Source organism: Xenopus tropicalis, chromosome 4 (genome assembly GCF_000004195.4).
Source record: "Xenopus tropicalis strain Nigerian chromosome 4, UCB_Xtro_10.0, whole genome shotgun sequence".
NCBI lineage: Eukaryota > Metazoa > Chordata > Amphibia > Anura > Pipidae > Xenopus > Xenopus tropicalis.
In genome coordinates, this window is record NC_030680.2 from 21,710,541 (window position 1) to 21,733,900 (window position 23,360).

At 43.1% G+C, this 23,360-nt stretch overlaps 2 protein-coding genes and 1 long non-coding RNA gene across 4 annotated transcripts; 1 reads left to right on the forward strand and 2 right to left on the reverse strand.

The window, feature by feature from the left end:
- Nucleotides 1-4,345: 4,345 nt before the first annotated feature.
- LOC116410386 (cathepsin D-like) lies at nucleotides 4,346-15,448 on the reverse strand. The gene is made up of 5 exons (XM_031900746.1): nucleotides 15,411-15,448; nucleotides 6,440-6,562; nucleotides 5,407-5,551; nucleotides 5,044-5,142; nucleotides 4,346-4,846 (listed from the first exon to the last, which is right to left on the reverse strand). Exons 1-5 carry the CDS (start codon nucleotides 15,446-15,448, stop codon nucleotides 4,685-4,687), a joined length of 567 nt encoding a protein of 188 aa, XP_031756606.1. The 3' UTR covers nucleotides 4,346-4,684.
- Nucleotides 14,465-17,027, reverse strand: LOC116410535 (serine/threonine-protein kinase 3-like). Of its 2 annotated transcripts, XM_031901383.1 has the most exons (5): nucleotides 16,525-17,027; nucleotides 16,255-16,327; nucleotides 15,950-16,125; nucleotides 15,411-15,603; nucleotides 14,465-14,909 (listed from the first exon to the last, which is right to left on the reverse strand). In XM_031901383.1, exons 1-4 carry the CDS (start codon nucleotides 16,541-16,543, stop codon nucleotides 15,485-15,487), a joined length of 387 nt encoding a protein of 128 aa, XP_031757243.1. In that variant the 5' UTR covers nucleotides 16,544-17,027; the 3' UTR covers nucleotides 14,465-14,909; nucleotides 15,411-15,484. The 2 variants fall into 2 exon arrangements, with proteins under 2 accessions (XP_031757243.1, XP_031757242.1); XM_031901382.1 differs by lacking the exons at nucleotides 14,465-14,909; nucleotides 15,411-15,603 and having other exon boundaries at nucleotides 15,804-16,125.
- A 2,805-nt stretch (nucleotides 17,028-19,832) lies between these two features.
- Nucleotides 19,833-22,487, forward strand: LOC116410542. Its single transcript, XR_004222463.1, has 2 exons — nucleotides 19,833-19,923; nucleotides 22,244-22,487. It is a non-coding gene; the product is annotated as an uncharacterized LOC116410542 (long non-coding RNA).
- The last annotated feature ends 873 nt before the right edge of the window (nucleotides 22,488-23,360 follow it).

A 23,360-nucleotide genomic window follows, 5' to 3' on the forward strand; every position in this document is an offset into this window, starting at 1 on the left:
AGAATTGCAATTTTTATCCCAAATTTTACTATTTGTATCCTGAGAGGTTTGTAGTCTCCCAGCTCCCCAACCCCAATTCTCCCATAATCATGTTATATATTTATTAAAAGTACATATTATGTGCAAAACCCAATGCTAATATCCCAGTGATGCAATTAAATAGCGATTTTCTGCATTTATGTCATTATTTTCCTAAACTGTCCCCCGTAGTATGTGGTGCGATCCACTTACCTCTGATCCCAGAAATGAAGTGAGAAAACCGTTATTTTAACTGACAGTTACCCGTGCGGCAAGTCAACCCGCAGTCACATGTTTTCTTATTCCAACAGTGATTGGCTGCAAGGTTGCCATGTAAATCTTGCTAAGCTGAATGGGACCCTAGCAACTAGATGACAGTTAAGATTCAAAACTGGAGAGCAGAGCCATTAAGGGCAAAATCATTACAAAATCAACTTCCAGGTACAGAAAGAAATGAGAATATGAATGTATTAAATGAAGAATCTGGTACCAAATGCCAAATGAATCACTGGGATATTAGAATTGCAGTAAAGATGAATAAAGCAATTTATAATAATGGTTGTGTTAATGATTTATTTTTTTATTAAACAGACCAACTACAGCAAGCTTACACTTTGCCACAAACTGTCATATGAAATTAGTAGAAGTCGCCATATTGCTTGCCACATCCGGGGGGAAATTACAAGTGGCCTCTCCCAGTAGCATTGCTAGTACCCTTAAATATATATAAATGACTCTGTTCTCATGGTGTAGATCAGGGATCCCCAACCAGTGGCTCAGGGGCAACATGTTGCTCCCCAACCCCTTGGATGTTGCTCCCAGGGGCCTCAAAGCAGGAGCTTATTTTTGAATTCCTGGCTTGGGGGCAAGTTTTGTTGTATAAAAACCAGATTTACTGCCAAACAGAGCCTCCTGTAGGCTGCCAGCCCCATAGGGGCTGCCAAATAGCTAATCTTAGCCATTACTTGGCAACCCATGAACTTTTTTATGATTGTTTTGCTCCCCAAGTCTTTTTACATTTGAATGTGGCTAGTGGGTATAAAAGGTTGGGGTCCCTCCCTGGTGTAGATGAAAATGGAACAGGAATCGCTCTTTAGCTAAGGGGATAACATGGAAGGGGGTGTATGAGATCAGTGCAATGTCAAGGTGGTGTTGGCAGTGGTTTCTAAATAAAGGGTCTTTTCTAAAAAAAAAATCCTTCCCAGTGATAAAGAATAAATTCTGTGTGTGCAGATTCACTCACAGCCCCACCGACTCGGTTCTGGGTGCAGGCAAATAAGAAGGCTGGTGCCAGTGGAGGGGCTGATCCTTGGCCTGCGTTTTTCAGCATCAGCATTAGGAATATATGGGAAAAAAAGAGTTCAGAAATTTCTATGAACACTGAACGGGGACATTATTGAGTGAATAGCTGCATTCGGGGACTCTGGGGACCAAGGCCTTTGCATTGGGGCCTGTCACTGGGAAACAGGGACTAATGGGAACCCTAGGCAATAGGTTCCATCCACCCCTCACTCTAAGGGCAATTACAGAAGGGGAAACACACTCTTCTTTGGTTTGTGTTCACTAGGGGCCAAATATATTGCCTTTCTGTGTTAATTAAGAGACTTACTCGCCTTTCCCCTATGTCAAAATGTAGAATGTTTGGTGGTTTATTTAATATTGGGAAATCTGTCAGCATGGCTACTACATGCACAATGAAAAACTCAACTGTAATGAAATTGCATCCATTCATTTTCGATGAGTCTGCACAATCTTGAATAAAAAAAAAGTTGAAAATACACCTCTCATTTACTTATACAGAAGCTCGTCAGGTTTCAGATTTCTTTTTCTTTGATAAAAAAAATTAAAGTTAAAAAAAATTCTCCATTCGTACTGGAGCTGCTGCTCTCTGCTGTTTTTCGGGTTATTGTGATTTCTCTCCCATTTTTGCCGGCATTGATATAATTAACCCTAACCAGGCACTTTTCTTTCTCATTCATGGTACAGGTATCGGACCCCTTATCCAGAAAGTTCAGAATTATGGAAAGGCCATCTCCCATAGACACCAATTTAATAAAAAAATTCACATTTTTAAAAATGATTCCCTTTTCTCTGTAATAATAAAACAGTACCTGTACTTGATCCCAACTCAGACATAATTACCCCTTATTGGGGGCAGAACAGCCCTATTGGGTTTATTTAATGGTTAAATGATTCCCTTTTCTCTGTAATAATAAAACAGTACCTGTACTTGATCCCAACTAAGATATAATTAATGCTTATTGGAGGCAAAACAATCCTATTGGGTTTAATTACTCTTTAAATAATTTTTTCAAGTAGATTTAAGGTAGGAGAATCCGAATTACGGTAAACCCCAGGTTCCCGAGCATTCTGGATAACAGGTCCCATAACCTGTACCTCAATGGTTTTAATAGTCATTGTGTATTTAAAATCACGTGAAACACATACAAAAGTGGATTAACTCAGGGTCAAAAAAAATTTCTGGTGGAAAGTTGTACAAAGAGTATAGCTGAACTATAAGTCCCCAAAAAGTTACTTCAAGAATCAGTAGCAACATGTTGCTTCAGGGAGCCACTGGTTTGGGGATCAATGTTTGAAACAATGTTCATTTTTAATTTAACTTAATTAAAGGGCAATATCATGAACGTTATCAGTGAACCAGCCTAAAAAATCATGTTTATAGTAGTACTGATCCAGGCATTCAAAGCTGTCACAGCAGCTCACCATCATGGATTTTGTTAGACATGTCAGGCAGAATAGGAAGAATATGAATTCTAATGGGGAATAATTATTCTGAGATAATGTTATGGTGTCTCTCTCCCTACAGGCTGTGAGAAACCATGGGGGGTCTTGGTACAAATGAGTTCCATTATGGGGCTCCATTTGGCTTGTTAGTCCCCCAATAACCAGACAATATTTCTTAGACTCCTAAGCCACACCTCCTGATTGCTTCTTTTAAGGGATTATGAGACAGTTGGAGGGCTAAGGGTGGTAATAAAAGAGATGTGCCGCAATCCCAGTCTGTGCCTACCCCCTTTCCAAAAACATTGTCTCCAACAATTCTGCCAAAGAGCTGCTCATTAGAACCCTGGGAAATTGTATAGCCCATTACAAGAAACGACGAGCAGAGACACAAATCTCTTATTTCACTCTTTATTGGAAGTTCCCATCAGATATCTCACACTTTGGAAAAACAAATATTTCTTCTACAAGTATTGGTAGAGAGGGGACGGGGGAAAGGGTTAACAGGATATTATTTCCAGATACAAAATAATTTAGCATGTCTAAAAGTCATTACATAATCTTTCAGTTAAAGGGCAAGTAGCCAATATCCTGACATTTTAACTCCAGTTCCCTCATGTGTCAGACAGCGTTTGCCTCCTTGCTTTAGTTCTGACCAGTCATTTGATAACCCGGCTACATTACTAGTTCTTAGACCTAAAGGCGCACATACACGGGCAGATTTCAGCTGATTTGGGTCCTTCAGACTGATTGAGCCACTTATCTGCCCAAGTATGTGCACCCCCGACGGGCCTACCTCCCCGATATCAGGCAGGTTTGATTTTCACCTCGAATCAGGGACTACATCAGCTTGTTGATGAAGTCCTCGCTCCGACGGCCCACATACCTGCTGTTTAATTTGATTGTTTTGGCCTAAGGCCAAATGATCGAATTAGCCCAATATCTCCCACCTTAGGTGGGCACATTGGGTAAAGATCCACTCGTTTGGCAACCTCCCCTAACGTTTATGGCCACTTTAGGGCCGGGAGCACATGGGCTGATTTGAAAGCTGCTACTAGTAGCGCCCTCTATTCGCTATGGGCAGTTTCACAATTAATAGCAGCAGGCAAGGACCAGAGCTTATTCCCTGAAAAATGCCCTGTTGCCAAATAACCTCAAGGTGACTTGCGCCATTCCTATTTATGTCAAGGGGAAGCAACACATGGTGAGAGTTGTGGGGCTGTTTGGGCCTCTGCGTACTTGAAATGCCAGGGCCTATTTTGATTCCCAGTCCAGGCCTGGTTAAGGATAGCCTTAAAAGTTCCAGCTTTTACTTACATGCAGCAGAGAGGAGGTTGAACCCGTAAATGGGCCAACCCCCCGCAGCATATTCGGGTCGACACAGGTCTATAAATACAGCTGCCTTCCTAGGTGGGGTGTGGGTTGAGAGCAGACGGGTTAGAGTAGGGTCGACCCACACTAGCCCTTACCCAACACTAGAGGAATTTAGTGATTACTTGCCCTTTACATTAAACAAGTACCAATGAGCCTTGTCTGATGATCTTGCCTACAACTGTGTACTGGTCAAACCATCGGCTCCTGTCACAGGTCCTTCTCTGCCGGAGCAGCTAGGATGCATTGATCTGAGACTTTTTGGAAGGTAGGGGTTAAATATTTCAGTGCAGGAAGCACTTGACTGAGCAATAGCTCGTTGGCTAAGACTTCCTATGATTCCTACACAACACAAGTATCAGAGCAGTGCCTTGCCCTCAGGGTTAATCAAGCAGATTTTGTGCGTAAGGGTGATCAATAAAACCTAAAAACCTGGTGGCTGGCAGGACCCGCGCGTGAGGGCTCTGTAGTCAGTGGAACAGGTTAATAATTGCAGTAGTCTGGCAGGAGTTAACTATTGCTCTCATATCATTATTCTTGGTGAGCGGGGATATCACTTAGCCTTAGCAAATCCAACACAGTCATTAGCTCGATCAAAAACGCTGTAATACTGGCCAATGAAAACGTCTCCAAGTATCCAAAGGGGTCCGGCTGGAGGAGGGATGTTAAGACCCATGAAGCCACTGAGGCAGATGGTACTGCCCCGCTGGGATACCTTTAGGGAGGAAAGTGTGAGAGAAAACAGTCAACGTCATCACAGCAATGTCCATTGTGCCATCACTAACTCTTATACTATACTGATATGCGCTGCCATGCCTCACACCCCCACAGTAAGAATAAACCCCTAGCATATACAGTGTAGTTACTGCTAACGAATCCCCTTCCCCATTCACTGCAACTAAATGTACTCACCTTCATTATATACTGTTCTCCTGTCAGGGTGTAAACCTGTCCTCCTAGTGTCAGGCTGATAACCGGCAATGTGGGGACCTTATCACACTGCACCATATACTGCAAAAGAAATCACACCGGTGATTCATTCTACTCAGGCTGAGGACATAGAATCAATGGTGCAAATGGCTGTTTTGTAGCTGCAAATTGTCTCAGTCTGCCTCCCATTACAGATAATGGAAACTGAAAAACCTCAATCTCTCCAGTTGTGTGTGCCATAAGCCGAGAGATTCCCATTAACTATAACAGGGAGCAAATGGAGGTGGAAAAGAGTCACAAATGTACACCATGTTGGCTGTTGCTCTAATATATACAAAATCTTACCTGTCCCTGGATTAATGGGACGGCACCAATAGCTTTCTGTAGGGCTGTCACTTCCTCCAAAGGACCAGTGATCAGTGATGTCCCGGTGTCAACAATGACCTCACAGCCGCCCTTGCATAGGGTGAGCTGATCCCCAACGCCCAACCTGAAGAAACACCATGGAGAGTCAACTATGGGCCACCTACTGCACTACATTACATTAACACTGGCTTAATCCCTAAATTTAACTTAACCATTAGGGAAACTTTCCTCATTAGGGCTCTGGCACACGTGGAGATTAGTCGCCCGTGACAAATCTCCCTGTTATGCCATCCCACCGGCGAAAATGTAAATCGCCGGTGGGATGGCATACGCGGCGGCGCGATTTCTCCACCGGAGATTTACATTTTCGCCGGTGTGCCAGAGCCCTTAAGGAAAGAGTTGACCAAGATTAGAAATATGGGAAGCTACAAAGGAGACCATTGGCAGTATAAGATTGAGGGGGTGGGGGGATAAACAGAAGTCACTGGTTGCATAAAAGGCTTGATTTTCAGGTTCAGAATGGGTGGGTTAGAGTCAGGAGCAGTTGGTCAAACTGGGCATCTCTTGTGTAGTTAAATACAGCATGTAGTAATAAGGAACAACAGATCAGACTGATATCATCAGTGTTGGACTGGGTGTCCAGGGTCTACCACGCTCATCCTTTTTTGCAAGCTTTTCTCCTCCGGCCATTTAAAACTACCCCCCCCCAATGCCCCATTGCAATTTCCCGCCTGCACCTCAGGGGCCTGCAGATCCAAGCCAGAAGGGAGAGAGGAGGGTAAAGGTTATGGGTGCAAATTCCTGCCCTCCCATGTACACCTGGTCAGACCCTGGGCAGCAGTGGAGTGTGGGGGCCCACAAACCCCAGCCAGCCACGAGGGAGGAAGGCAGCGGTTTTGGGTCGAGTGGCCCCGTCGGCCTAATGTGACTGGGTATCAACTGAACAAATTGTTATATCTACACAAGGGAGCTCTGAGCAGTGAATCATAGTGTCAAAGCATTTAACACTTACTGGTCCATGTGAATCTGCCAGTAGGCCTTGCGAGTCACGCTGAGGTAGTGGAAATCTCCAGTGTAGTACTTGGGGTCTGTGCCTCCTAGCAGCAACTCCCCTCCAGGCTGAGTGTCTGGATTTCTAAAGGAAAAAAAAGTAACAAATGATTTAGGATTAGGAACTTTCCAGGAAACCCCTGTGCCCCCCTGATGGCGGCCCTGGGTGCAGTTGAACTGCTTTGTTGCTGGGGTTGTTGCACTGTTGCATAGTGAATGGCCAGTGATCAGAGTGGGAAGGAAAGAGGTATAAGGATCACTGACTCATTATACTCTACAGTAAATACATAAATAATCATGATACATAGAAATATACAAATACTTTGCCTTTAATGCCCCTGTACAGCAATACTAGAAATCTGCCAAGTTTTACTCTCCCTTCCACCTTTGGGAACAAAATTAACTCTGATGACAAAGAGTTAATTTTATCATTGTGTTGTAGACTAAAAAGTATTTCAAGTAATAATAAATAATAATAATAATAATACTGCCATTCAGTTGGGGGGTAGCAGGGATTTAATTGGGGACAGGGCGATAATGTCATGGGGTAAGAAAATGGTTGAGCTGGTCAAACTGGAGGGTGCATGGCCCACCGGGGCCTGAGGGGCTCCCGTCATGGCCCCTGCACCCCCAAGGGACCCCCGTTGCCTGCCCAACATTCCCCCCCCCACCGAGTGCTCATATAATATAGTTACTTTTGGGGAGGGAGAACAGCAGCCGTCAGGAGTTCCGGCAAGAGACGCCACACCATGCCCACTGACGGTGTGTCCCTACCCAGATCTATGGCCACGGGAAGGTGGCAACCCTAGTCAGGGAGCCAAAGTTACCTGCAAATACATCTCTGGCGAGTTACTAATACAGGCCCTAGCTGATTTACTGGCTAGTCTGGTCAAATTCCAGCAGGGTGGCAACTTTATACCCATTGCCTAACACACGCATCATTCAGACATGTAAGTTAGCGAGCACTGGAGGGCCCTGTACTTAGTAAGTAACATAGTAACATAGTAAGTTGGGTTGAAAAAAGACATACGTCCATCAAGTTCAACCATAATGCCTATATATAACCTGCCTAACTACTAGTTGATCCAGAGGAAGGCAAAAAACCCCATCTGAAGCCTCTCTAATTTGCCACAGAGGGGAAAAAATTCCTTCCTGACTTCAAGATGGCAATCGGACCAGTCCCTGGATCAACTAGTACTAAGAGCTATCTCCCATAACCCTGTATTCCCTCACTTGCTAAGAATCCATCCAGCCCCTTCTTAAAATTATATAATGTATCAGCCAGCACGACTGATTCGGGGAGGGAATTCCAGAACCTCACAGCTCTCACTGTAAAAAATCCTTTCCGAATGTTTAAATGGAACCTCCCTTCTTCTAAACGGAGTGGGTGCCCTCGTGTCCGTTGGAAGGACCTACTGGTAAATAAAACATTAGAAAGGTTATTATATGATCCCTTTATATATTTATACATAGTTATCATGTCACCTCTTAAGCGCCTCTTCTCCAGTGTAAACAGACCCAACTTGGCCAGTCTTTCTTCATAACTGAAACTTTCCATACCCTTTACCAGCTTAGTTGCCCTTCTCTGGACCCTCTCTAACTCAGTAATGTCCCGGAGACCACTGGAGACCAAAACTGAACAGCATATTCTAGATGGGGCCTTACCAGCGCTCTGTAAAGGGGAAGAATAACCCCCTCCTCCCGTGAATCTATACCCCTTTTAATACAGCTCAAAACCTTGTTTGCCCTTGCAGCTGCTGCCTGGCATTGCTTGCTACAGCCAAGTTTATTATCTACAAGGACTCCAAGGTCCTTCTCCATTATGGATTTGCCTATTGCAGTCCCATTAAGGGTATACGGGGTTTGCATGTTTTTACATCCCAGGTGCATGACCTTACATTTATCCACATTAAATCTCATCTGCCACTTAGCTGCCCAGATTGCCAGTTGGTCAAGATCCTGCTGCAGGGATGTCACATCCTGGATAGAATTGACTGGTCTGCAGAGTTTTGTGTCATCTGCAAACACTGATACATTACTCATAATACCCTCCCCTAAGTCATTTAAGAACAAATTAAACAAAAGTGGACCCAGTACAGAACCCTGAGGGACCCCACTGAGGACCTTATTCCAAGTAGAGAATGTACCATTAACAACCACCCTCTGTACCCGATCCTGTAGCCAGTTTTCTATCCATGTGTAAACGGCTTCACTAAGACCAATAGACCTTAGCTTAGAAAGCAGTCGTTTGTGGGGAACGGTATCAAATGCTTTCGCAAAATCCAAATAGATGATATCTACTGCATCCCCCACTGTCCAGCTTCTTACTTACCTCATCATAAAAAGCAATTAAATTGGTCTGACATGACCTGTCCTTCATAAAGCCATGCTGATTACTGCTCATAATGGCATTCTCCACTACATAATTTTGAATGTGATCCCTTAACAAGCCTTCAAATAACTTGCCCACCACGGATGTCAAACTTACAGGCCTATAATTGCCAGGCTGAGATCTTACTCCCTTTTTAAATATGGGAATGACATTCGCCTTCTTCCAATCCCTAGGTACCATACCTGATGAAAGAGAGTCTGAGAATATCAGAAACAAGGGCCACTGCAATTCTGCCCCTAGCTCTCTCAGTACCCGAGGGTGTATTCCATCTGGCCCAGGTGCCTTGTTTACATTTATCGTGTGTAACCCTTTAAGCACCATATCCTGTGCCAACCACTGTGTAGTTGGAGCTGAGGCAACAGTGCAGCTATTGGGTGGGACTTGGCCCACTGGCTCCTCTACTGTATACACAGAAGAAAAGAACTGGTTAAGCACATCTGCCTTTTCTGTATCCGCTGTAACCATATTGTTATTATAACTCAATGGGGCCACACCCTCAACCTGCATCTTTTTACTATTAATATACTTAAAAAACTTTTTGGGGTTAGTCTTGGCCTCGGCCGCGATGCGCTCCTCATTTTCTATCTTTGCCTTCCGGATTGCTGTTTTACAACACTTGTTATAGTGTTTATAATCATTAAACGCAGCTACTGTCCCCTCTGACTTATATTTCTTAAAAGCTTTCCTTTTTCTCCCTATTAACTTCTTTACCTCAGAGTTAAGCCACATAGGGTGATTCTTAACACTTCTACTTTTTCTTATTAATGGAATAAATTGAGAACAGTAATGATTTAATATCATTTTAAATGACAACCATTTCTGCTCTGTGTTTTTATCAGAAAACATAATGCCCCCAATCTATGCCCTGAAGCGCTGCCCTTAAGGAGCTAAAATTTGCCTTCCTAAAATTCATTGTCTTTGTTGCCCCCGTGTAAATTTGTTTCCTGCACCAAACATTAAATGAAATAACATTATGGTCACTATTACCCAGGGGTTCAACCACTTGCACATTTGCTATACGTTCTGGGTCATTAGAGATCACTAGATCTAGTATAGCATGGTTCCTGGTTGGCTCCTCAACAACTTGTGACATAAAGTTGTCATGCAGCAAGTTTATAAACTTGTTCCCATTTACTGTCCTGGCAGTACTATTGCCCCAGTCAATATCAGGGTAATTAAAATCCCCCATTATTATCACTTGCCCCAAACTAGCAGCCTTTTCTATTTGCAACAGGAGCTGGGCCTCCTCCTCTTCGCTTACATTAGGGGGTCTATAGCATACCCCTACAATTAGTTTGGTAGATTCCTTACTATCTGTGAGAAGCTCAACCCATAAGGATTCAGCTCCCTCTGTTAACCCCATCACTTCCTCCCTAATATTTGCTTTTAATTCCTGCTTAATGAACAGACACACTCCTCCTCCTTTTCTATTGCCCCTGTCCCTCCGAAACAATGTATACCCCCCAATATTACTTACAGCCTGCACTGTGGCTGTATGCAATCTGGTGCTAGGTGCAGAGTGCAGCCAAATGCTGGACACAAGTGGTCTTTGAATGAGCACTGACGGGCATGCTTTTACATGCATGTGGGCAAAAAGCATAGTAGAACCTTTATAATGTTTAGATTGAAAGCTCTAATGGGTAATGCCCTCTTTATCCCCTATATCAGTCAGTGATTAAGTATAATTTGTATGTTTGATGTCTACACCCTTCTGTCATATAGCTCCGTAAATATGTGTTATTAATTATAATAACCAGTAACAAAAAGCAAATCATGGGTGACTAGTGACACCAAGTGCCCATTGTTTATATAGCCCTCCTGTACAGCTTTCAGATACATTGCAGCTTCCCCAATGCACAGCCATCTGTTTCAGTGTTCAGCTAATGGGCAACTTTCGTTGTATGGTGTTACTGGCCCTTTAATTGGTGATGGCTGTTGCTATTCTGACTTAGAAATGTAGGGACCAACATAATGGCCCCTATGGCGTTAAATCCCCTATACTTCTTAGTTATTAGGCAGAAACCACTGTATCTCAGTTAGTTTATTAGCACATACGTATTATTGGCCCATAGGTTTGTGACCACATCCAGTCACACTTTAACATAGGGTTGCCACATTTGACCTCAGCCTAAATAGAACAAAATAGCGGGATGATTATATTGGGGTCAGAGCAGTGACATACTGAAGTGGGGTCATGATATTTGGGGGTGTGTGTGTGTCTTGTGGAGGCGGGTCTGTGCCAACAGAAGTGGTCATTGGCCAGATTATTGTTCAGAATTTACAAGGCTGAAACCTGGACTGTTGCTATTGGACAGTTTGGGAGAAAGTCATTGTTGAACCTGCTGTCACCAGCCAATAGCATCGCACAGATGATGCTGTACTGAGAGATGCGCTAACTCCTTAAGGTGACCATGCACAGGGAATTTTAAGGTGCCTTAAGACCAACTTGGCAGCATATCTGCCCATGTATGGGGCCCTTCAACAGAAATCAATCGGACAGGCTTGATTTTTTTATCAGATCAGGGACCGCATCAACTCGTTGATGCAGCCCTCACTCCAACCTTTATAATCCCTGTCATTGCAATGCGATCATTTCCCCCTTTATCTTTTTTAAATTTGCCTTTATTAAACACATTCAATGTACAAAAGCATGTGGAACATTTATTTATCACAATAAAAGTACATTTAGTAACAATCTCTGGTGTGCCTGTTATTATAAACGTAGGTGAATAATAGAGCAAGTAAAGTGAGATGATGATAAGTTCTTGAATAAAAGGGGCTGTGAATTGCAGTGTCTGGGAGTTCGGGGCTTCCACGATCCCAGAGTACAACATGCTGTGATTATAGAGTTTAAATTTAAGAATGAAAAAACATAAGAGAAAATGACTTTCAACTAACGGTGCTTTCTTTAACACCTCCTGATCCGCTTGTTCCTCTCTCATCCCATATATAGATGGAAGTTACTTCCAGTTTGGTTTTGTAGCATTTTCTAATTGCCCTAAATGTCTGGGAAATGCCTCCGGACCTGGTTTTTTCACTGTATATCAACTTAACTAGACAGTATCCTCACATTTCCATTTGTAAAGTGAATAAACATTCATTTCTGATTGGTTGGAGGGAAGGGTTTTGGCCCACGTCTAGCAGGGTGACGCACCGGATCCGGGGGCCCATATTTTTTGAAGTTGGTTTTGTCGGCCATTTACTAGGGAGCTTTTATTCACCAGGATCCAATTTATTTTATTCTTAAGTTGCAGTATAGATTAGATTTTGCTGTGGTGAGTTTAGCTGCTAAAAGTAATTGAGTGTCATTTTGTATTCTCTGGACCAGAATCGTCTAACTCATGTGGTTGGCCGTGCCCTCCTCTCCACATCCTCTAAAGCCCGTTGGACTCTTCTTTATTTATCTTATGTATCCTGGATGGAACCAGGTACCATCTCAAGAGGGATTCCAGTAGTGACTCCAGTAGTAAGGGCCTATGGAATCCCAAATTTGATGCCATACTTGCTCATGTAGTAGGTGGCCCAGATCTCGTTCCCATGCCTTTTAACAGTTGGCGGGGCTTATAATTGTGGGCAGGGTGTATTTTTGGCATATAGCATCCCTCCAGTTTTTCACCTGAATTCAAAGTTATGATTATAAAATTGACAAGCAACAATACCACTTCAATGCTAAACCCCACATAGTGGTCCCAACCCTTCGGTCATACTTCAAGGAGTGGGTGTGGGGCATTTGGCTCCCCTGGAGTGCACGACTCCACTTTTCACAATGCAGCTTCCCACCCCCAGAATTCCTGCGACATTGCGGCTGCCACTAAAGGCACCTGGTGCAGTGATGCCTGATGCACCAATAGGGACCTAAAGGAGTGAGTTAATATGCGGCAATAATGGCATTAGTGTGTCAGTTGCTTGGGGCAAATCCATAGTACCAGTTAAGGCAATGCAGTAGGGGAACCCTGGAGTAAAAGCCATGGCCAGGCTGGCAGTAATGGCAGGATTCCCTTGCATCAATGAGCGTGCCAGTGCTGTATTCATCAGGTTCTGCTCAGGTTCTCCTAGAAAATACTCGCACGTACAGGGGCAAGTATGGGCATAAGTACCTACGCATGGCATTCATCTCTACATACATTTTCTTCCAGTTTATTGTACCACACTACAAGTGTACAAGGGTATTAGAGTACTAGTGACCCTTTATTGTTGGTCGGCAACACTCCAACATGAAACCCAAGGAACTCCTTTAACCCCCATTGACAGGCAATCTATATATTATATGATTTAGTAACATGTTTTTAATTATATAGAATAATCTCAGTACCATTACTCTTATAGGATCTTTTATTATTCACTCTTTGGCACAGTCCCAGTGACACTGTCACTAAGCTATAAGATAAATACACTCATATGTCTAAAGATTATTGGGTCGGTCACAGGTTCGTATTTGGTACCATGCACTGAATTTAGGGAAACCAAAGGATATTAATGGAAATTTACTGTACTATAAATGCACCCAGCTTAAATCAGTGCAAGGGATACCCAGCGCCAGTAAATACATGGTGGCGCGGCACCAACTCCCAGTAACAGTGTCCCGTTTCCATACTCATGGGTATCAAGGGGCATGGATGCTATGATCCTTAGGGTTTGTTGTTCAACCTCAGCTAAAGCACGGTAGGCGGCCCAGCTTCATTCTATTTCTTCCTAACGTGTGGGGAAGCACCAACCTGTAGGGGGCGATAGAACTGATATCAAAGTGTCTCTTAAAGGTCTGGTCAAAACACAACTTCCCATCCCATCCTGCCTTTCCTTAGAGGGCAAGTAATACCTGTAATAGTCATAGACTGTATTGATTAATATTAGGGCAAAGGGCTGCTGTATTGCTAAACAAGTCCAACAGCACTATCATTGGTAAGTGTATATTCACCATTTCACCATTTACCATAATGATCCCTCCCCTCAATCAGGTGATGAAACTGACTAGTTAGTAGTTAGGGTGCTATTCTTATAGGATGGTCCCTGCTAGGCCCGAAATGTACTAAGGGTATTGACATCTTATATATCATTTTTATGTGATATATAATATGTGTTAAGTTAAAATTGCCGTGCAAGGCTTTGAACACTGACCAAAACCAAAACTCAATGAAGATCAAGAGACTGGGATCAAACACAGATTATTTCCTACTTATTATTCCTTAGTGTCTCTCTTTTCCCCATTGCTCCCACCCCTGCTCCTTGATTCCACTTCTCTCTTCATTTTACCCTTTTCCCTTGCACTGCAGGTCTCCATACTCTAAAATTCCTTAGCAATACTATGGTACTATAAAAATGCAAGAACACCAATAAAATACATGTATAAAAGTTTATTTATAAACATTATATATTAGATTTATTCATATTAATTTATGTTGGGAAGGACTTCTGTCCATTTAGTTCAGGTTTTAGTGTAGATGGAAGGTTCCTATTTAGTAGTTGATTCAGAGGAAGGCAAAAACCCCATCTGAAGCCGGAGCCAATTTGCCTCAAAGGGGGGAAAATTCCTTCCTGACTCCCAAAAGGGCAATCGGACAAGTCCCTGAATCAACTTCTACTAAGGGTTTATGTCAGTTTGCCTGTATTTGTCCCTTGCTAAATATGCCTGCAGCCCTCTCTTAACACTGTTTAATGTATGTGTAGCATTTTTATAGGAATGTGGAGGGGGGATCTGAAGAAAAGCCTCTGCTAGTGTACAGTGGGGTGCAGTGCTGCCTCAAGGGTCCCAGCCACCTGAGGAGGCCAAGTTGATGCCGGCCTCTCGCTCCCCCCGTGCTTAGCTTTTTAGCATCAGAGGGGAGCCGCATTGCTAGTGCAGAGAGCACAATAGCACTTTCTCCACTGGAAGAGCCAAAATTTTGATGTAAAAGTCAGTGACTTTTTGCTACCCCTGGCAACTTGCTGGGCGCTGTACATGGAATATTCCTATGTGTATGTATTTATTAAATGTGAGAATTTGCCAAGTGGAGCTGTGGGAATACTTACCCGTCCAATGGTGGAGCAGTAGTTGGCACTGGTGCTGTTTGAAAAACAAAATAAAAATTGGTTAGTAGTATATCATTATGGAGGATTTAGTGTGACATTAAAGGACAAGGATAGCCTTATTTACTAGTGGTGCCAACATTTTATGGAATTTTACCCCTAGGCTGGTGTTCCTTATTTAGAAATAAAATGCACTAGCCATTGAAAAAAGTAGTACAGTGCCATCTTCTTACTTTGCTTTCCCAAGTGTCAGTTGTCAGAGAATATTACTGTCCCACACACGTGCAAGTCTGAGTCTGCAGGAGCGCCTGGGAAAGGAAAGATGGCAGAGCAGTGCTTTTCCCTTCTGCCCGGGTCTCTTTGCACATGGGGAGGATTTTAACCAGGAAATACACACAGGTGTTTCTAGCTAAAAATGCAGCTCTTTGCTGAGTGGAGATTCAGTGGGGACTAAACTGGTGTTTGTTGGGCAGCCGAGAAAATGTTGGCCTAAAGCTTTATAGGACCAATGTATAGGGATATTTAACAGAGACAATACCTGTTTCTTTCTCCTTGGATGTTATTCCGGAGATTCATCTTGGGCATTTGATGTTATTGGCCACAAGATCAATACTATGAAAAGCCCTCCAGTGCCAATTGCTGAGCCTCCTTTCCTTCTGTGGATGTCTCTGCGCAGATGTCACAAGCGCGCCACAGATGCTTTATGGCCCAGCGAGCTGCTCGTCTCAATCCTGTAAAAATCAATTAAATTACAGTAAGGAACGAACCAAAACAAAAACTCCCTTTTTTTTGGTCTCATTATTTGGAAAAAATTGGATCACACACAAGTGCTGCTATTAACACTCTTCCCAAGTGATCCCATCCCTGCTTAGAAATGTTTGCCATAACTTGCACATGGAGGTCCAAATGTAACTTGTCTTAGAATCCCATTGTTAATATTATACTAAAAAGTCATATTTGGTTGAAAAATACCCCTTAAATTGTTCATTATCTCTAGCGCCACTATAATGAGACCAACTCTTGCAGCTTCTCCATGTACAATGGTGCAGTTATACCAAATATAAAGGATTCCCTCACTTTTCTTTTCCGGCCAGTTGTGCTGAGCCCGAAGATGTTCTTTGATTTCCGCCCTGATGGTCTTCGTAGGCGGCAGGCCAGTGATGAATGGGTGCTGAAGGAGTTCTTTAGCACTCCATCTCTCTGTAGGATCCTTCTTGAGACAGGAATCCAAGAAGGATACAAAACACGGTGACCTGAAAAAAAGTAATGAAAATTAACTTTCAGCTTTACAATAAAAAACAGATTTATTACTTGAAATAGTTTAAATGCATAAATAAGATAAAGAGTGACAGGACAGAAAAATCTATAACAACAGGACTCACCAGGTGTTTGATCGAAGCTGAGGTGAATTGTTGTTAAGGATCAGGTCCTTGACTCGTTCTTCCTCAGCATAAGCTAAAAATTAAAAAAAAATTCATCAATTCTTTAAACATATGTAAGCAGCAGACTAACTAGGGTACCACAAACTATACTCCTGTATGTAAAGGCACCGGCCCAGCCAGGATTCCTGCATCTTACTAAATAAATGCCCTTTGCCAGTTTAGGCAACTAGCCTGTAGTTCCAAAGTACCGAATTGTTGGGATTCACTTACGTGGTTCTCCCTCGGCCATTTCAATGGCGGTTATCCCCAACGACCAGATGTCACACTGGAAAACAGACACAAAAGAGCATTAGAAGGAGACCATTGGGTTAGCGAATGATTTGGTTACTCATTAACAAGGTGGTTCTTCCATCAGTGCCTGCATACAATGAATGGAAAACACAGAACCAAGTACAACTTACTTTAGTGTCGTACGCCACACGCTTGTTGTTCCTCCTAAAGGTCTCAGGTGCCATCCAGTGTGGCGTTCCGTCTCCCTCGCTGCACTTCCCTGTCTTGGGGTCCAGGTCCCAGCAGAGTCCAAAGTCAACTGAAATGACAGATTATGCGTATGAACAGAAAATGCGTTTTTAAAGGCAATAACATAAAAACCTGAATTATGCATCACTCTAAATTCACATTCACAAAAGCTTCTCGCCATCCATTCATGTTATTCCTGTAAGTTATACTCACTCAGCTTGACTTTCCCCTCCTTGGTGAGCATGATGTTGGGGCTCTTAATGTCCCTATGAACAGCCTGGTGTTGGTGGACGAACTCGAGCCCCTGGGGAGATTGAGATGTATGTTATAAGAATATAGTTATATGTAAAGCAAAATAATAGGAGAGTCCCTCAAGGCATTATTCTGGCCTTACCTTCAATACCTCCCTGCAGACATAGCCAATCCAGGTCTCTTTCAGGGATTGGCCATTGGTCTTGGTGATCAGGTCCTGCAGGGATCCGCCATCACAGTACTCAAGGACAAGCTGCAATAGAAAGAAATGAAGTCAGGCCGTGCATTATATCACCACCAATGGAGAATTCTTTGGCACGAGGGACAAACGTGAAAATATTTCCTTACTTCCAGGAGCTCCGGTTTGCTCTTCTCCAGAGGTGCCCTGTAATAGGCTCCATGGAAAGCGGCGATGTTCTTATGGCCGCCGAACTTCCGGAGAAAGTTCACTTCTCTACTTACCGAAGCCTCGCTCTAGATTGAAATAATAGAAACCCTTTAGCTCCCATAGGCAACCACACCAATAGCAATGATATGGAGAATGGAAATATAAGGATACCCTACCCAAGTGATGTTGGCCATCTTGACGGCGACAACACCTTTGCGATGGTGGTGACCCTGTAACATAGACGGAAAGGGTTAACTGAACAAAAAAACTAAATAATTCTTAAACCGCACAAAAGAAAGATGAAGACCAACTGCAAATTGTCTCAAAGTATCACTATATTCTAAAAGTCTACATACTGAAAGTTAATTTAAATGTGTTATATGTATATGGCTACTTCTATGGAATATGAGCGCTCCTGGGGAGCCATTGACAGTAGAATAAAAGGGCTACAGAATTACCAGTTATCAGATAATTTCTTGGTGTGCAAAGCAGGGGTAGGGATAGCACATTAAAGTTGCTTTCAGTCCCCCTCTACTCTGTAAGAAATTGGTTGGGTCCTTACCTTGTACACATCGCCAGTGCCGCCCTGTCCGAGAAGCACACCCTTGGTCAGCCGACCATCAGGAGGCTGGAAAATATCAATAGAAGGGATTTTATTGATAAAATAATATTTCCCAGGGTGAAAAACATGTATTACCTATAGGGAGGGAGGGGACTGTGGGGGTGAGAAACACAAGGTCCATGTAAGAGAGAGGTTACTGGAGGCTGGAACATTCATACAACTAAGTGGGGTCTCACCAAACCAGCTCCCAGATTCCCTGCTCTAGCAGCCCCTACAGTGAGTGGGTCCCATTTTTACCCCTCCTTTTTACTCACTCCTTTTTACTCACCTTATAAATCTCGGAGAGGGTTCCGGATTTAGCTTCTCGCTGGGGAAAAAGAGAAAAATTCTCTTAGTTAAAAGGAACGTTATAAGGCCCAACACTGAGTAACAAAATGACACTACCCCATGTGAAAACTGCCCTTCCCCAAAAGTTACTGCTCAGTAAAGTAACTGATAGGAACAGTGGGGTAATTAAGTTACTGGGCCCCATAGCAAAATAATTTTGTATAGACCCCCCGCACCCCCTGAGGGGGTAGGGAGCAGATTTCAAGCTTCTGATTCTGTGATAAACTGCCCCATGTAGAACCAAATATTTATTCAGGTTCTTTAAAGGGCAATTTAGTACAGAATCAGATTTTAAGCTTGAAATGTGCCCACTGCTGTATTATGGGGCAGTTACTATAAATAAGTAACAAACACTTTATTCAGACAGCTCCTTATACAAGGGTGTAACTATAAAGGACTGCTGGGGGGACAGGGGTACAGTGGGGCATTTACTTGATAAAAATAAAAACAGTAGCAGCCTCCTTACCTTCCTCCGGGGGGCGCAGAGTGGCATTGTGCCCAAGTTATTTTGCTCTTAAAAGAGCAGTTGTGTTCAGAAAAAAACAGCTATCAGCTGATAGTGATTCCAAATAGATATTAAAAAAAATCACTGGAAAATCACTAGAAAAATCGCTGGAAAATCACTGGAAAAATCACTGGAAAATCTCAGGAAAATCACAGGAAAAATCTCAGGAAAATCACAGGAAATCGCTCTGTCTCTCGGAAATTCACTTTACAGAGATGGAAAGATGGAAGAGATTGTGAGCTCACATGGTCCAGTCTTCTCTATTGTCCATAGTAGAATATACTGCCTTATATAAGTACACACCTTTTCTCTCATTGTACCAAAAACAAACCCTAAACTGCTTTAGTATTTTTATTTTCTGTGATATTTCTATTCTAAATTTTGTCTCACGTTAGCGTATATCAGCTTTAAAGGTAAAGTTCCCCTTGAATTACACTGTATTTGGCACCTCCTACTTGTGTTTCTAAGTTCAGAAGGCAGCTGCAGGCTATCTGGGCATGCTGGGAGCTGTAGTTTTGTGAATGACATATTTATATATAAATAACTCTTTGCAAAGCTCTGGGCTGAATAGAATTTCTAGAAAACAAATGCCTATAAACTGATGATGGATAATGAGGGGACTTGCTGATCTGATTGCACACTTGTCTGTAAAAGGGGTCAGATCATTTGTACCTAAAAACCTCTCTGGATTTGTATTACTGTAGGTTTCAGGGAATGGGCACAGTTAAAGCAAAGAAGGTACTTTTTTCCCAGAATGCTGTTTGACCTGACCAACTTCCTGCTTGCACAGGTGGCCTTTGGGCCCTGATATATTCCAGCAGTAGTTGGTAGGGCCCTCCAGTTAGAGATCATGGCTCCATAACATGAAGCGCTCAGCTGTTACTAGAACTCCCACAATCCCTTGCACCAGTCTATGAGATGCCATCATTAATAGGAAAAGATACTGAGAGTCTGTTTAACAGGAGGTACCAATACATTAGTGGGGGGTTATCATTCTGCACATAGGGGGAGTAGCAATAATGGCAGCTCTCAAAACAGTGGGGATCCTGTAGAAAGGTAGGGGAAGATTATAGGGTTTGGATTTCATGATAGAAAACAGAAGCTGGATTAGCAATGATGGGGCTGCTTCAATGTCTCCCCTGTGTGATGTCTGTATGCTCCACCCACCTCTATAGGGAAGATTAATGTACCTGTATGAGTGCAATCAGATAACAAGGGCCAAAGGATGAAGGTTTGATATGGGATAGTGGGACTTGTAGGTCAGTGACTGTTGTACTGAAGGCTGAATGTCTGATAGGGGATGATGGGAGTTGTAGGTCAGTGATAGTTGGAAGACTACAGCCTGAATGTCTGATAGGGGATGATGGGAGTTGTAGGTCAGTGATAGTTGGAAGACTACAGCCTGAATGTCTGATAGGGGATCATGGGAGTTGTAGGTCAGTGACAGTTGGAAGTCTACAGGCTGAATGTCTGATAGGGGATGATGGGAGTTGTAGGTCAGTGACAGTTGGAAGTCTACAGGCTAAATGTCTGATAGGGGATGATGGGAGTTGTAGGTCAGTGATAGTTGGAAGACTACAGCCTGAATGTCTGATAGGGGATGATGGGAGTTGTAGGTCAGTGATAGTTGGAAGACTACAGCCTGAATGTCTGATAGGGGATCATGGGAGTTGTAGGTCAGTGATAGTTGGTGTACTACAGGCTGAATGTCTGATAAGGGATGATGGGAGTTGTAGGTCAGTGATAGTTGGAAGACTAAAGCCTAAATGTCTGATAGGGGATGATGGGAGTTGTAGGTCAGTGATAGTTGGAAGACTAAAGCCTGAATGTCTGATAGGGGATGATGGGAGTTGTAGGTCAGTGACAGTTGGAAGACTGCAGGCTGAATGTCTGATAGGGGATGATGGGAGTTGTAGGTCAGTGACAGTTGGAAGACTGCAGGCTAAATGTCTGATAGGGGATGATGGGAGTTGTAGGCCAGTGACAGTTGGAAGTCTACAGGCTAAATGTCTGATAGGGGATGATGGGAGTTGTAGGCCAGTGACAGTTGGAAGACTGCAGGCTAAATGTCTGATAGGGGATGATGGGAGTTGTAGGTCAGTGACAGTTGGAAGACTGCAGGCTGAATGTCTGATAGGGGATGATGGGAGTTGTAGGTCAGTGACAGTTGGAAGACTGCAGGCTAAATGTCTGATAGGGGATGATGGGAGTTGTAGGTCAGTGACAGTTGGAAGTCTACAGGCTAAATGTCTGATAGGGGATGATGGGAGTTGTAGGCCAGTGACAGGTGGTTTACTACTGGCTGAATGTCTGATAGGGGATGATGGGAGTTGTAGGTCAGTGACAGTTGGAAGTCTACAGGCTAAATGTCTGATAGGGGATGATGGGAGTTGTAGGCCAGTGACAGGTGGTTTACTACTGGCTGAATGTCTGATAGGGGATGATGGGACTTGTAGGTCAGTGACAGTTGGAAGACTGCAGGCTGAATGTCTGATAGGGGATGATGGGAGTTGTAGGTCAGTGACAGTTGGAAGACTGCAGGCTGAATGTCTGATAGGGGATGATGGGAGTTGTAGGTCAGTGACAGTTGGAAGACTACAGGCTGCAGGTCTGATAGGGGATGATGGGAGTTGTAGGTCAGTGACAGTTGGAAGACTACAGGCTGCAGGTCTGATAGGGGATGATGGGAGCAGTTTAAGTTTTAGATCAGAGAAAAGCAGTGACTGCCTGTGTCACCAGCCTCAGGCAGCATCAAGGGGACCAATAGTGGCTAAGAAATGTCAGCTCCAACACTTTTTCTTAAAAAGCTTTTAACGAAGGCGATTTAAAAAAAAAAAAAAGTGCGATTGAGAGAGAAATAGGAATATTAATAGTATTAGAAGAGGAAACTGAACACCAAGTGGCCAACTGTCACCCAAACACTGTGAGAGCTACAGGTGGTGGATGGATAAATGGGAAATTTCAGACTTTTCAATTAATAATTTGGAAACTTGCACTTTTTTTTTTAACTACAAAGCAAAATACAGAAAAATGGGAACATTAAAATCAGAATTGCAATTTTTATCCCAAATTTTACTATTTGTATCCTGAGAGGTTTGTAGTCTCCCAGCTCCCCAACCCCAATTCTCCCATAATCATGTTATATATTTATTAAAAGTACATATTATGTGCAAAACCCAATGCTAATATCCCAGTGATGCAATTAAATAGCGATTTTCTGCATTTATGTCATTATTTTCCTAAACTGTCCCCCGTAGTATGTGGTGCGATCCACTTACCTCTGATCCCAGAAATGAAGTGAGAAAACCGTTATTTTAACTGACAGTTACCCGTGCGGCAAGTCAACCCGCAGTCACATGTTTTCTTATTCCAACAGTGATTGGCTGCAAGGTTGCCATGTAAATCTTGCTAAGCTGAATTGGACCCTAGCAACTAGATGACAGTTAAGATTCAAAACTGGAGAGCAGAGCCATTAAGGGCAAAATCATTACAAAATCAACTCCAGGTACAGAAAGAAATGAGAATATGAATGTATTAAATGAAGAATCTGGTACCAAATGCCAAATGAATCACTGGGATATTAGAATTGCAGTAAAGATGAATAAAGCAATTTATAATAATGGTTGTGTTAATGATTTATTTTTTTATTAAACAGACCAACTACAGCAAGCTTACACTTTGCCACAAACTGTCATATGAAATTAGTAGAAGTCGCCATATTGCTTGCCACATCCGGGGGGAAATTACAAGTGGCCTCTCCCAGTAGCATTGCTAGTACCCTTAAATATATATAAATGACTCTGTTCTCATGGTGTAGATCAGGGATCCCCAACCAGTGGCTCAGGGGCAACATGTTGCTCCCCAACCCCTTGGATGTTGCTCCCAGGGGCCTCAAAGCAGGAGCTTATTTTTGAATTCCTGGCTTGGGGGCAAGTTTTGTTGTATAAAAACCAGATTTACTGCCAAACAGAGCCTCCTGTAGGCTGCCAGCCCCCATAGGGGCTGCCAAATAGCTAATCTTAGCCATTACTTGGCAACCCATGAACTTTTTTATGATTGTTTTGCTCTCCAAGTCTTTTTACATTTGAATGTGGCTAGTGGATATAAAAGGTTGGGGTCCCTCCCTGGTGTAGATGAAAATGGAACAGGAATCGCTCTTTAGCTAAGGGGATAACATGGAAGGGGGTGTATGAGATCAGTGCAATATCAAGGTGGTGTTGGCAGTGGTTTCTAAATAAAGGGTCTTTTCTAAAAAAAAATCCTTCCCAGTGATAAAGAATAAATTCTGTGTGTGCAGATTCACTCACAGCCCCACCGACTCGGTTCTGGGTGCAGGCAAATAAGAAGGCTGGTGCCAGTGGAGGAGCTGATCCTTGGCCTGCGCTTTTCAGCATCAGCATTAGGAATATATGGGAAAAAAAGAGTTCAGAAATTTCTATGAACACTGAACGGGGACATTATTGAGTGAATAGCTGCATTCGGGGACTCTGGGG

Coding starts and splice junctions, on each gene's coding strand:
- LOC116410535 (XM_031901382.1), bottom strand. Junction 16,126..16,254: donor CAGCTTCGATCAAACACCTG/GTGAGTCCTGTT, acceptor ACTTTTTTTCAG/GTCACCGTGTTTTGTATCCT.
- LOC116410386 (XM_031900746.1), bottom strand. CDS start 15,448: ATGAATCTCCGGAATAACATCCAAGGAGAAAGAAACAG. Junction 5,143..5,406: donor TCCCATTAATCCAGGGACAG/GTAAGATTTTGT, acceptor TTTCTTTTGCAG/TATATGGTGCAGTGTGATAA. Junction 4,847..5,043: donor GAGAACAGTATATAATGAAG/GTGAGTACATTT, acceptor TCCTCCCTAAAG/GTATCCCAGCGGGGCAGTAC.